General features: G+C 33.9%; 1 protein-coding gene across 3 annotated transcripts in view; it reads right to left on the reverse strand.

The window, feature by feature from the left end:
- The window catches only part of Sntg1 (syntrophin gamma 1), a 482,604-nt gene that overhangs the window by 22,574 nt on the left and 446,252 nt on the right, over window positions 1-13,778 (reverse strand). For all 3 annotated transcript variants that reach the window (XM_087897100.1, XM_087897099.1, XM_087897101.1), the window contains 2 exons: window positions 9,684-9,800; window positions 7,678-7,749 (listed from right to left, as the gene is read on the reverse strand). In XM_087897100.1, the coding sequence (XP_087753226.1) occupies window positions 7,678-7,749; window positions 9,684-9,800 (189 nt within the window). The remainder of the gene's footprint in view (window positions 1-7,677; window positions 7,750-9,683; window positions 9,801-13,778) is intronic.

Raw genomic sequence — 13,778 nt, forward strand, 5'->3', positions numbered from 1 at the left:
TACACCATTGTCTCCTTAGCTGCCCACTGTCTCACAGTTGTTGTTATGTATTTTAAACAAATTCATATACTTGTGGAAACACTTTCTGCTGGCAGTCAAGATTATATATACTCACTACCTCAGTAAGTGCTTTATTACTGGCCTATATAAATATTTATCATAGACATATAGTTGACAATTATAAAGAAGTCATTGAATGCCTGCTCCATATCACACACTGTCTTGGTGTGGCCATTTCCCACCTGGAAAGTTTGTGGTACTTCTATTTCTTGGGACTTTGGTTTGAGTAGAATAAGGCAAAGCATAACACCAACAGAATTTGAAAATGGTAGAGAGTGACAGAATTTCTTCAACGTTTTAAAGAGTGTTCACCTCAAAGCTCACTGCCGCTTCTACAGAATGAGGATGAACTCTGAGGAGATTCATGAAGAAAGACTAAAAGTTTTGAGATTTCAGGAGGTTAAGAGACAAGTTCCAGAGCAAACAGTAAGGCTGAAGGTTTTGTGGACTTTGAGAGGCTATACAACGTCCAATAACTTGCTATTTCCTTTCAAGTATTTCTGCTGTGTAAAAACAAATTATACATTAAGTACAAGCAGTTAAAAGATGCATAATTTAATGCTGTATAATTACTGAAAACATGAGCATAAGTGAAAGGAATATGTTGTAACTCACGTAATATTAGAAAATAGACAATGATCAAATGGTGTGAATTGCAGAACCATCACTTTTTCCTGAACTAAAACTTGCTCTTTTCTCAATTTGCATGTAAGTTCTATATTCATTTAAGTTTATGTTAATATTGAGTGTAAGTATATAACCTTTTGAATTGGTTCCTAGTGTTCCCTTTCTTTTCAAGCTGAATATTCTGTATTTTTCCTTGATCTTCTTGCTTTTTTCTATTGTATATCTGCATGCAATCTATGAACACATGACTCAGTCAGTATTAGGCTTTCCTGAAATCTCTGCCAACTCCATTAATAAAAAAAACTCTTCAATTTAGCTTTAGGCAGAATTTTTTGGTCAAGGGCAGAAAGTAGCCCATTCTTTGCCAAAATAGCACAACAGTCTCTTTGTTAGAAAGGAGTTTTTAAAGCCATTTACTAATAATCTTGCCCTTTGAAACCTCTTGAGGTTGACCCCTACAATACCGCATACTCAGCACTACTATCTCACATGCTTCTATAAGAATGGCCCAATAATCCCCATTTAAATCATTCAATTCAAATGCTATTCTACTCCAAAGTCTCAAAGTCTTCCAAATCTCCAAAGAACAGAATGGTCAGGGTTGTCCCTGTAATGACACACTCCTGGTACCAATTTTGTCTTCGTCTTGTATTGCTTTGAAGAGACAACATGAACAAGTTAATTATTTTAAAAATAAAGCATTTAATTGGAAGGTTGCTTATAGTTTTAGATACTTAGTCTTTCATCACCATGGTGACAAGCAGACAGGCATAGTGCTGGAGCAGCACCAAGCTGTACTTCCTGTTCCACAAGGAGAGAGGAGAGAGAGAGAGAGACTGGCCAAACAGGGGCTTTATGAAACTTCAAAGTACACCCTTGAGACATATCTTCTTCAAAAATAACACACCTCTTAACTCTTTCCAGCAGTCTACTAACTGGGTTCAAGTATAGGAGCCTATTAAGATTGTTCTTATTCCAACCACCATAAATTACCAATGCATTCCTCTGCCTCACAAAAACTTTAATTTCTTTGCTAAAGTTGATATACCCCTTTCAAATATATTACTTGTATCATATAGTACTTTTAAAATTCAAGGAGTTATTGTTATATATTTCCTTCTCTCATTTAGATGATTTATTTTGTCTTCCAAATGCTGAAAATGGGGGTAAAAAGATAGTAGACTTGACTTTTCAAACATACACACAGAATATATTAAATATTATCTGTTCTATGTCTTTAAGCATTAAATCTTTCATTGTTTATTCTAATTTTAAATACAAAGTGTTTCTCTCCATTTATCACCTTTTATATTCTCTATTTCTCCACCACCCAGCATTAGGAATAGAACTCAAGGCCTCTAGCATGCATCCATATATAAAAGATATAGACATAGAGACAGGCCAAGAAATATAGAGAAAGAATGAAATATGCAGATAGACATATAGAGAAAACATTTGCCTAGTTAAACGCAATACAAGGGTCAAGACAATGATGTCCCTCGCTCAGCCTCAATCACCTCTTTAGGATAAACACCTGCAGATGCTCCTACTGTCTTTTTTGATCTCTTCATGCAAAAGACCATTTTTTCTGCCTTTGATTACTAACTCTATTGAAACACGATGCTGGACAAAACATGGAGAATGCCTCAAATAGTTTCTGAAAAGATCAAGTCTAAAGATAGTAAGCATAAGTAATGTTCCAAAGGAAATATAGAAAATTTCCCAAAATAAGATAAAGAGATGCAAATCCAGTACCAGGAGCATTTAGGAAACCCATCAGAAAATGCCAGAAAAATAGTCAGTAAATACACAAAATAAAAAAAATTATTGTAAAGCAAATTTAAAAATAACAAGAAGGGAACACACAGTCACATAAAGACAACCCAGCTAGAACAATACCAGATTACTCAACTGTAATTTTAAAAGTCAACAGGGACTAAGTAGATTAATTTAAGTTCTAAAAGACAACAACCATAAAGTTAGGCTAGTAGACTCAGCAAAAATATCTTTAAAAATTAAACAAAAACTCCTTGTGATAAAAATAGATTAAAGAACTGAATTTACAACCACAATGCCCAGACATACAGAAGCTTCTTGAATGAGTCATTCAAAAGAAAATACAATTCTTGTAAGAATCTAGGTAAATAACAATCATGCTAGAAAAATACAAAGCATAAGAGTGATTGGGACAAAACCCTGAAGAATAACAGAAATCAATACACACCTTTTAAAAATAACTGAATAATTATCATTCTAATTTCCCAATCAAAAGAAACTTGCTGGAGTTAATAGTGAGAGATCATATATTTGTTTCCAAGAACTATATAATTTCTTGATTTCCAAGAAATTTACCTAATGACAAAAGACAAAGATTACATTAAAATTAAGGACGTATAAAGGTATTCTAATAAAATTCACATAGAAAACATCCTGACTAGGGAAACATTTTACAAATAGAGTATCACAGCTTTAAAGACAATGCCTCAGACATAGGTGCATTCAATTTCATAAAAAAAACCTAAACACTTCCAGATGTGATTCATAGGTTAACTCTAGCACAAAATTGTAATGAATTGCTTTCACTGGCACCAACTGACAATTCTTCCTGACTCAGTTAAGTGAAACTGATCCAATATCTTAACGGAAATCTATAAAATGTTCCATCCAAACCTGTAGAGTACACTTTGTTCTCAGAAGTAAACAGAACTTTCTCTAAAATAGATCACCATGAAATAGGTCACCAAGCAAGTAAGAAAATCAAAAGTTTGTTGTATTCTCTCTGATTGTTTTGAAATGAAGCTACAAATTAATAACAAAAGAAACCCTTGACCACGGTGATTTAATAATATGCTTTTGGGTGATGAAAATAAAAGTAGTTGTCTAGAGAGATGGTACAGTGATTAATAGTGCATATTGTTCTTCTAAAGGAACTGAAATGAATTCAGAGCCTTCAGATCAGCTGGCTTGGAAATGCCTCTAACCACAGGTCCAGAGAATATGACCTTCTGACCTCTGAGGGTACTTACATTCATTTGCATATACTACCCATACACACAACTAAAATGACCAAGATGTAAAGAAAAAGTGTCCAGGAATTAAAAAAAAAACCAAGGAGGGGAAAGGAAGATACGATGTAGTTAAACTATAATATAAAAATATTTTTAAAATAGATTCTTCACCATGATTGAATTGGTTTACTATAGCAAAACCTCAAAAATAAGTAAATTAATTCATTTTTAATTTACATAAATGGACTCAAGAACAGAAATCACATGGTGATTTCCAAAGATTCAGAAAAGGTTTTTAACCAAGAGTAACATCACTTCATTTTGAATGTCTTGAAGAAACTCTGGATGAAAGGAAAATATCCCAATATAATAAAATCTATATTTTAAAAAGCACAGCTAACATTATATTAAAAGTGTAAAATCTCTATACATTTTCAGAAATGTCAAGAACAATACAACATTGTCCACCATCTCTTCTATTCAATATAATACTGACAGTCTTAGCTAGAACAAGGTAAAGGAAACCAATACAAAGTATACAAGTGTGAAGACATAAAACTACTTTTATTTGCAGATGACATAAAACTTCTAAGACTCCCCAGAAAATTATTTAAATTGACAAAGACTTAAGCAATATGGTATGCTATATGATTAATATCAAAATGTCAGTAGCCTTCATATACAGTGGTTAGAGATATACTAATAAAATCATGTAAACAGTCACTTTCATATAGGCTCAAAAACAGAAAGAAAACCAAAACAATTTCTATACGCATCTAACTGAGTTTCTGAAAGACATATACAATGAAGACTCTGAAAAAAGGCAGTAACAAAGACACGAAAAGTTAGAGCACCCATAGTCCTGGGCTGGAAGAAATAACATTCTGAAATGGCCACCTTACCTAAAGCAATCTACATAATTAATGAATCAAAAGTGAAATGCCAAGTCATTCTTCATAGAAATAGAAGTCCTCAAACCTCATCAAGGGAATGTCTCTTTCTAACAGTGACCATTAAAGAATGCAACACCAATGAAATTGAAGATTCACAGAGCCCAGTGCTCACAGTTATGCCTGCAAAATAGTTCCACACCTAAGGCTCAAGTAATGTAGCAGAAGAATGGTGGAAATATTTTAAAATCAGGGACCTGTCAGTGACAAAGAATCTCCTAGCAATATCAGAAGCTATATCCATAAAGTCTCCCTGACATGATTGCCCAAACAGTTCCATTAACAAAGTTATCAAAATAGTTATGCCAAAAGTGAGTGGGGGAAGGCCCCTGAGGACTCAGACAGAACCGCAGTCAAGTAAGAAATGGTGAGAGGTGAAATAGTCTTCCCCAAGGATGAACTCATCAATTGCTTATCCAAAACCAGATAGTCAGACCCCAAAAGAAATATAGATATTTGACTAAGCAAGTTTTCTTTATACTTTTGTACACACATATACATATACACATGTAACAACATAGAAAAATTGGTATAAACTTAAAGAGAGCAAAAGAGTAATATGGGTGCATTTGAAGGGAAGAAAAGAAGAGGGAAATTATGTAATCATAGTATATATAAAAAACAAAAAAGTAATAAAATCTTAATATGCAAGCACAAAGTCCCTGATAGTCAAGGCAATATGAACAAAAGGACACTGCTGGTGATGGAGATGATTAACCACACCTGGTCTAAAGTTACATTACAAATGTCTAGTAACAAAAGCAGTGTGGAACAAGTCCTGAAGAATATAAGTAGACCATTAAAATAGAAGAAATGATTCAGCTACAAGGCTTCATACCCTGAAACTTAATTTTTACAAAGAGGAACAAAATATATATTGCAGAAAATCCAGCATCCTCAATTGGTGCTAGGAGAACTGAATAGGAGGGATGAATATGAATCCTCGTCTATCGCCCTATACACAGCTCAACCCTAAATGGATCAAGGACCTAAACACATCATCTGAGACCCTGAAAGAGTTAGATAGAAATCTAGTGTACAGCAATTTATAGGCCTAGGTAGTGCTTTTTGAATAGGAATCTGGCAGCATGAAAATTTAGACCAACATGTAACAAATCGGACCAAATGAAATTAAAAAAAAAAATGTCTTCTTCACAGCAAAGAAAACAGTCAAGGCTGCAGAATGGGAGAATGTTTTGACACCTATAAACCAAAGAGGTTTAATATCTGGAATATATGATGAACTCAAGAAACAAAATACCAGGTAAACAAACAAACCAATTGAAAATTGGGCTGAGAAACTGAACAGAGAGTTCTCAGAAGAAAAAAACGCTACAAATAGCTTTAATATGTTTTTCAAAACATGTTCAGCATCATTAGCTACCAGCGAAATACAAATAGGTGCTTCTTTGATATTTTTATTTCACACAACATAGTGCATATCTCTAAGAGATCAAATCAAAAAGTTTGGCAAGGCATGTGGAAAATATAAACAGAAAATATAAATTCACTAATGATGGAAGTATGAATTGGTGCAGCCCCTATAGAAATCAATGTGGAAGTTTCTCAAAAACCTAGGGAAAAAACTTCTATATTATCTAGTTATTTTACTCCTAGGCATATACCCACACATAAGCCTCCATATCATACTATAGAGTCATTTGAACATACTATTCATTACTGTTATATTTAAAGTATAACAGACAGGCAGCATATGCCTTTAAGCTCAGCACTCAGGACAGGGAGATCTTTGTGAGTTCATTGCCAACCTGGTCTACAAGAGCTAGTTCCAGGACAGTTAGGATTATAACACAGAGAATCTCTTCTCTAAAACCAAAAATAAAATAATAAATGAATGGAATTAGCCTAGGTGCCCAATAGTTGTTGAATGATAGTAAAGGCATAGTGCATATACATTAGGAATGAAAAATTGAATAAAAAATTGAATAAAATGGGTGGAACTGGAAAGTATTATACCAAGTGAAATAAGACAGGCACAGTAGTCGAATGCTGCATCTTCTCTTTTCTATACGGATGACATAGAAGAACAGAATTGCATAGCTGTTACTGGAGAGTGAGAAGGGCAAGGAGGAAGGAGCCATAAGAAGTGCCATCAGAACACACATAAGAGATTAGGAACTGCTTTAAATTTTGAACAGTAGGGTGACAAAGCTTAAAAGAATCTATACATTATCTCAAAAATCATGTTCTTAAAATAGGATCTCACTAAGTAACACTGACGGACCTATCTCTTGCTATGTGGACAAAACTGGCTTCAAATTCACAGAGATTCATCTGCCTCTATCTCCTTGGTCTCCTTTGTTCTGGGACTAAAGGTGTGTGCCACCACATACCACACCTGGTATAGTTACTGGAAAAGAATGTAAACTTTTCTTTTCATAAATTAATATTGTTAACCTTGAAAATATTTGTCTTTTTTGATAATTGAGAATGAACCTGTGATATGAAGAAAATGCAAGTTTGCTTCAAGATGATGTCATCTATCTCTATATATTATTTACATATTAATATATGTAATATTTCCATAGCTTCATGTTATAGATATGTAGACATTAAACCTACAAAATAAAAATTTTAAAAAGAAACTTGCACCGATGCTTCTTCCAAATAGCCCACTTTAATTCTTACTGTAGTCTGTGTAAATCATTTAAATTTTTTTTCAGAATTCCTGATGACTTGTTGCTATGGCAATTCTATGAGTCACACACAGAGAAATTAACTGATCTATGATATACAGTGATTATCAGATCCCAACGCTAAGCAAGTATTTTCTATATTTAATTTCATATTATCTAATTTCAAAGACTTACTCTCTGAGTAACTATGTGTTTCTATATGTGCCAGTTTTCCTCCTCATAATACTCATTTGTTTCTCATTTAATTCTCATTTGTTTTCTCTCTTCATATTTTCTTTTATTTATCTGTTATTTGTATTCATGAGCACATCATGAGCTCAGATCCCGACTCTGCGGAACATAGCAAACTGAAGCTCCTGCCCTTGTTGCACATACCTTGAGAACCTTGCACATGATCTCACATATGGAGAAAGTTTTCTCTGCTCGTGTCCAATCCCATGTGGTCACCTTTAAAAGAGAACAACAGTTCATTGGCTCTAGTAACGCAGCTCTTCTCCCTGCTGCTTCATCTGGATAATGGCACATTCACAGATGCATTTATTTTCTCCATCAGTGACAGAGTTCATATAAAGTTCATTCTGCACCATTTGGGTTTTTTTTTGAAATTTATGACTGTTTGTATTCCTCTTTTCAGAAAGTATTTTAAGTTGTCAGTAACACTTTCCATTTGACAAATTAAAAAAAACTATTTGTGTACTCTCTGAACACATATATTAATGCAAGTAATATGTATGTATTTTCCTTTAGTAAGACACAGGGAAGGACATAAAATATGAACCTGGATCGCAATAATTTAAAAATAAGTTGTTGATATTTAAAAAGCATTCCAAAATTATTAAGATATTGGGAAGATACACCACCACTGTGAAGATAGTTCCCTTACTTATTTTGAAATATTTCACCTCTCCAAGCAGAAGAAATTACTCAGGGAAGAAATACAGAAAGAAATATAAATATTTTTTTTCTGGTACTATAAATTTTGTGTAGGCATACACATTAAAAATAACAATGATTCAGACTTGAAAACTCCTTTATATTATTAAACCTGTCTTTGAGCAGTAGGACATTTTGTGTTTACAGCCAATAAATATTTGTTGAGTTTTACTTCTCTGTCAGGTACATGTTTTCAAAGCTAGGCTTTAAAGAAAGAGATGTGTAGAAATATTTAGTGTATGTATATTATATTATATAACATATTGCAAACATAGTTCCAAAAGAACTACATCATATGGAAGGTCATATGTTGATTTGGAAGTGACAGCTGTAGCTGAACTTGAATATCTCCAAAGACCCATGTATTGAACGGCTGTCAATGGTCTGTTATAGTTTTGGACATGGCAGAATATTTAGAAATTGGGCTATAATTCAAGGAAGTTTAAGTCAACAGAGACAAGAACTTTCATGGAGCATTAACAACCAAAGTCCTCTTATTCTTTCTATATTCTGGCTGCTATAAGGTAAGCAGTCTTCCCTGGCTTGTACCCCAACCATGTTGCACAATATTGCTCTAAGCCAGAGAAACAGGGCTGCATGGTCAGCACTTGAATCCTCTGACACTGTTAGACAAGATGAACTCTTTTTCTTTAGTGGTTGATCTACCTATGTAATTTTTACCATAGGGAAAACTAATGTGTTTCCTGAAAATATGTCTCTTTCCCCAAGGTAATTTCATTTGATCTTTTCATACTTTTTAAGCTTATTCTTGTTTTTCTGTATTAAAGTAGTTGATTGTCTGACAGTCTCACTACGTTCACCTGGCCAGCCTTAAGCACCTACTCTTCTTTCCTCCATTTTCCAGCCCCTGAGATCGAAGGCTTGTACTATCACACTTGCCTTTCATTTAAAGTTTTAACATCATAGAATTTGGCTTTACAGACCTAGATTTAATATTGACTTACTATGCTGAGGTTTTATGTATTGTGGGTTACTAAAATTTAAACACGAGTTGAACATTTAATGTAGACAATGAAACACTCCAAATACAGACTAAGGACACTCAAAGGGTCCGCAAATACAGAATTAATGTATAATAATTTTTTAAAAATCTCTTATCCTACCTATTATCTTTTCTTTACTTCTTCATCAAGTTGATTGAATCCCTCACATATATGTGGGGATATTTCTTAAACCTTTCCCCATGACTTCACGGAATTTTTAACAATATTATGACTTGTTCTGTTTAGAAGATTCTTAAGCAAAAACATCTCATTTCTTCAAAACTTTACATTTGATAAAAAAAAACATTTTAAATAGATCTTAACTATTTACTAATTGTGCCGTGCCTCATTTTCAAGATGTATTGTTAAATAAGCATCATTTATGCCATGCCCGTCTCCTATCAGCATCTCCAAGAGCTCAAACATTTGGTTGCAAGCACTTACTGGAGGTGATGGGAACCTGTAAAGACAGGAGCCCCTCAGGGCGAGAAAGACAGGTGTGTACACACGGTCCTGAAGTGATTCCTGCTCCCGTGCTTCGCACCAGCCCATGTAAACGATCTGTAAGGAAAGCAAGTGCTATTAACGGCCAGACTACACTGAACTTACCATAGCCTATTTGTGTGTTCTGTACTGTTATAATTTCATGTAAAATTATCTAATTGATTGATGCCAAAGTTTATTGTACCAGTCAGCCCATCAATGATGGATATGAACTACTCAAAGAAGTTGCTTCATACCAGCCAGCGTGAGATATTTTCCCACTGATACCCTTTCTCTTTCTGCTCTTAAAGTTTTTACTTAGACTATTAACTGAACTCTTGATTTTCCAATGCTTATTATAACTGAATATGCTCATAATATAAAAATTTAAATGAGCATAATTTTTTGCTGTCTATTGAGTATAAAAAATGTCTAAATCCTCTGGCATCACAAGATAGAATGACTAGTATCCTTGTTCTGAACCCTAGCCTCAGGAGTAAAGGATATGCTCTCATATTTTAAAAGTTTGAAAGAATTTTTGAGATTCATTTTTCACCTATTAATTTGCAGTGACTGAGAATAAAACTGGGTCTCGTTGACTGGGAGAGATCAGTTTCTATGGGAAAATCATGAGCTATGCATTGTTCCTCATGTTTTGCTGTTAAATATGGGACTCAATCTCACACAAATGTATTGAATATTATAGTTTTATCAAAAGACACTTCATTGATTCTGTATTGGAAGATTCTTCTTACCTCACAGGTTTTATTTTTTTTAATGACTTTCAGAGACTGGTCCCTCTATTTTATTCTTTGCTATAAAACCTGCTACAACAAATAAAACATTGAACACACAACAAAGTGTAGCTGGTATTGATGACCAATACACTCCCCAGAGGTGTAGTAGAACTCTGAGAGAAGTCTCAGCTCATCTATCATGACCATCTAATTGCTAATACCAAGCTACCAGAGGCTTGGGTCTTTCTCATATCCACATCTGGGTTTAACATGGTTTGTATGAAGTATACTATAGTAACGATTGTAGAGCAATAACAAAAAAACCTGCATAATAATTTTCACTTACATACAGGTGACCCCTACTTCCCATTACATTGTGCTTGCTGTCTAAAATGAATGCGATTGTACACTATCTTAGTTTATATAACAACTTCCTTGTGATTGTAAAGTCTCAGATTTAATGACATTAGAAATTGGGATTTGTATCTTCTCCCTCAGAGTATGTTTTGAAATGTATGTTTTGAAATTTACAGTATAATTAAACTTTTCATGGACTTTTCAGTGTCTAATAAAATCATAAGATATAAGCACAAAATGTTATTTGGATTTATTTTTATATAATCAATTATAATTAATAGAATGACATCAAACATTGAAAACAATAAAGTTATGTTCATCATAAAAAAATTATACATATATATATATATGTGTGTGTGTGTGTGTGTGTGTGTGTGTGTTTATACATACATACACACATACAGATATGTATTGACACATTGCTGTTGATTATTATACTCTTTTTACTCTTTTGACTTTTGGGGGATACCACCACCCAACTGACAAACACACAGAGCCTTACTTACTATTACAAATGAATGATTAGTGATTAGTCTTAGTGTGGCTTGTTTCTAGCCAGCTTTTCTTACATTAAATTATCCCATCTATCTTTTGCCTCGGGGCTTTTTTCCTTTTCTTCTGTACATCTTACTTTACTTCTTTCTCCAAAGTTTTCTGTGTAGCTGGATGTCTGACCCCTGATGTCATCTTCTCATTGTTCTGTCTTGTTCCTTCTTTTCCTCCCTGATTTCCCTTTCTATTTATTCTCTTTGCCCTGCTATTCCCACCTTTCATTTCTCCTGTCTCACTCTTTGTCATTCAGCTCTTTATTAGATCATCAAGTGTTTCAGACAGGCAAAGAACCATAGCTTCACAGAGGTAAGCAAATACAACATAAAAGATTGAAATGCAGCTTTGCATCATTAAAAAAGTTTCACAGCATAAACAAATGTTCCACAACTTAAAATAATATTCTACAACACATACACGAATATAAACAGAGTTAAATAATATTTTTCCTACTTAGTCTTTGCCAACGTGAAGCAGACTTCAATCATTTAGGTAGAAGGATCATCAATTGTGGAAATGCCCCAGCATATTAGCCAGAGATCTAGTCTTATAGAGCATCCTAACTAACGATGGGTGTAGAATGTTCCATCCCACAATGGATGGTGCTATCACTCTGAAGATGTTCCAGGATGATACAAGAAAAAAGACTGAAGAAGTCAGGAAGAGCTAACCAATGTTGTAATTGAGGGATTACTAGACACAAGTGTGGATGTGACTATCATTCCCCCAGAATCTTGGCATTCAGATCGGCCTCTTCAAGAGGCAGATATTCAATTCCAAGGAACCCTATCTCAAGTAAAACAAAGCATGAGGTAGGTTGAATGAATAGGGCCTGAAAGACAGAAAGGAAGGCTGAGGCCATATGTAACTAATAATGCAGTGAATTTATGGTACTGTGACCTATTGCAACAATGAAATACCCAGGTTAACCTTCCTGCAGTCCCCAAAACTCATGTTTCTAGGAAGGATATTATAGATATCAAAAATGAAGGTCACCAGCCATTTAGGCTGTACAAGAACACAAAGCAACTAGCAAACCTTCAGAGGTACTAACAGCCTTGCCTTTAAAATGGTTAACTGAGAAACCCACATGGGTTAAACAATGGCCTTTAACAGAAGACAAACTGTAGGCTTTAGAACAGCTGGTACAGGAACAATTAGATGCTCACCATATTGAAGAATCAAGCAGCCCTTGGAATTCTCTTGTATTTGTTGTTAAAAAGAAATATGGAAAATGAATAATGGTGACAGATCTAAGAGTTATCAACAAGTTTATCCAATCTATGGGCCTTCTAGAGTCTGGAATTCCTCTGCCTTCACTATTACCAAAAGGATGGCCTCTTATAGTTATTGATTTAAAGGATTGTTTCTTTACTATACATTTACAAGAAAAGGTTGAGAAGAATTTGTTTCCCAGTACCTACTTATAATAATTCTCAACCTACTAGGAGATATTAGTGAACCATCCTCCTATAGGGAATGCTAAATAGTCCCACCATGTGCCTAGACTTTGTAAATCAGCCATTGAAAATAATAGACCAGCAAGTTCCAAAGTCTATAATTAACCATTACATTGATGACATTTTGTTATCTGACTCAAATGCAGATACTTTATAAATGATGTTTGAAGAAGTAAAAAAAAAAAAGTTTTGCCTAAATGGGAATTACAAATTGCTCCTGAAAAAAATACAAAGAATTCTGTCAATTACCTAGGTTACAAAATTGGTTTACAGAAAATTAGAACACAAAAGTCAAAATTAGGAAAGGACAGTTGCGGACTCTTAATGACTTTCAAAGATTGTTAGAAGACATTTTCAGTCTATGACCAGCTATTGGGATAATACCTGATCTAATAACTCATTTAAACAAAACCTTAGATGGTGTTAAAGACTTGAATAGTACCAGAGAATTAACAGCTGAAGCAAAAAAGGAATTGACAATTGTTGAGGAAAATTACAGGAGGCACGTGTGGATAGGTTGAATCCAAATCTTAATTTTATTTTAGTCATATTGCCTTCCAGAATTTCTCCTATCAGAAGATATTATCTTAAGATGGATCTTTTTGCCACATAAATGAAGAAAAAATTAAAATCTTATGTGGAAAAAAGTCTCTGAATTAATTATAAAAAGAAAGTTGAGACTTCATCAAATAGCAGGTAAAGACCCAGCAGAAATTATAGTTCCCTTTATTGCTGATTAAATTTAAAAATTATGGGAAGGCAAAGAACTTGTGCTAATTTTTTGGGAGAAATTAATAGCAATTGTCCCAAAAATGATAGAATTAACCTTATAAAGAGAACTACTTGGATTCTTCCTTGAATTGTACATGATATACCAATAACTGGAGCCCATACATTTTATACAGACATAAATAAACCAGAAAAGCAGGTTACAAAACATAAGATTTATGTAA

The sequence above is a fragment of the Myodes glareolus genome, chromosome 16 (assembly GCF_982192425.1).
Source record: "Myodes glareolus chromosome 16, mMyoGla1.1, whole genome shotgun sequence".
NCBI lineage: Eukaryota > Metazoa > Chordata > Mammalia > Rodentia > Cricetidae > Myodes > Myodes glareolus.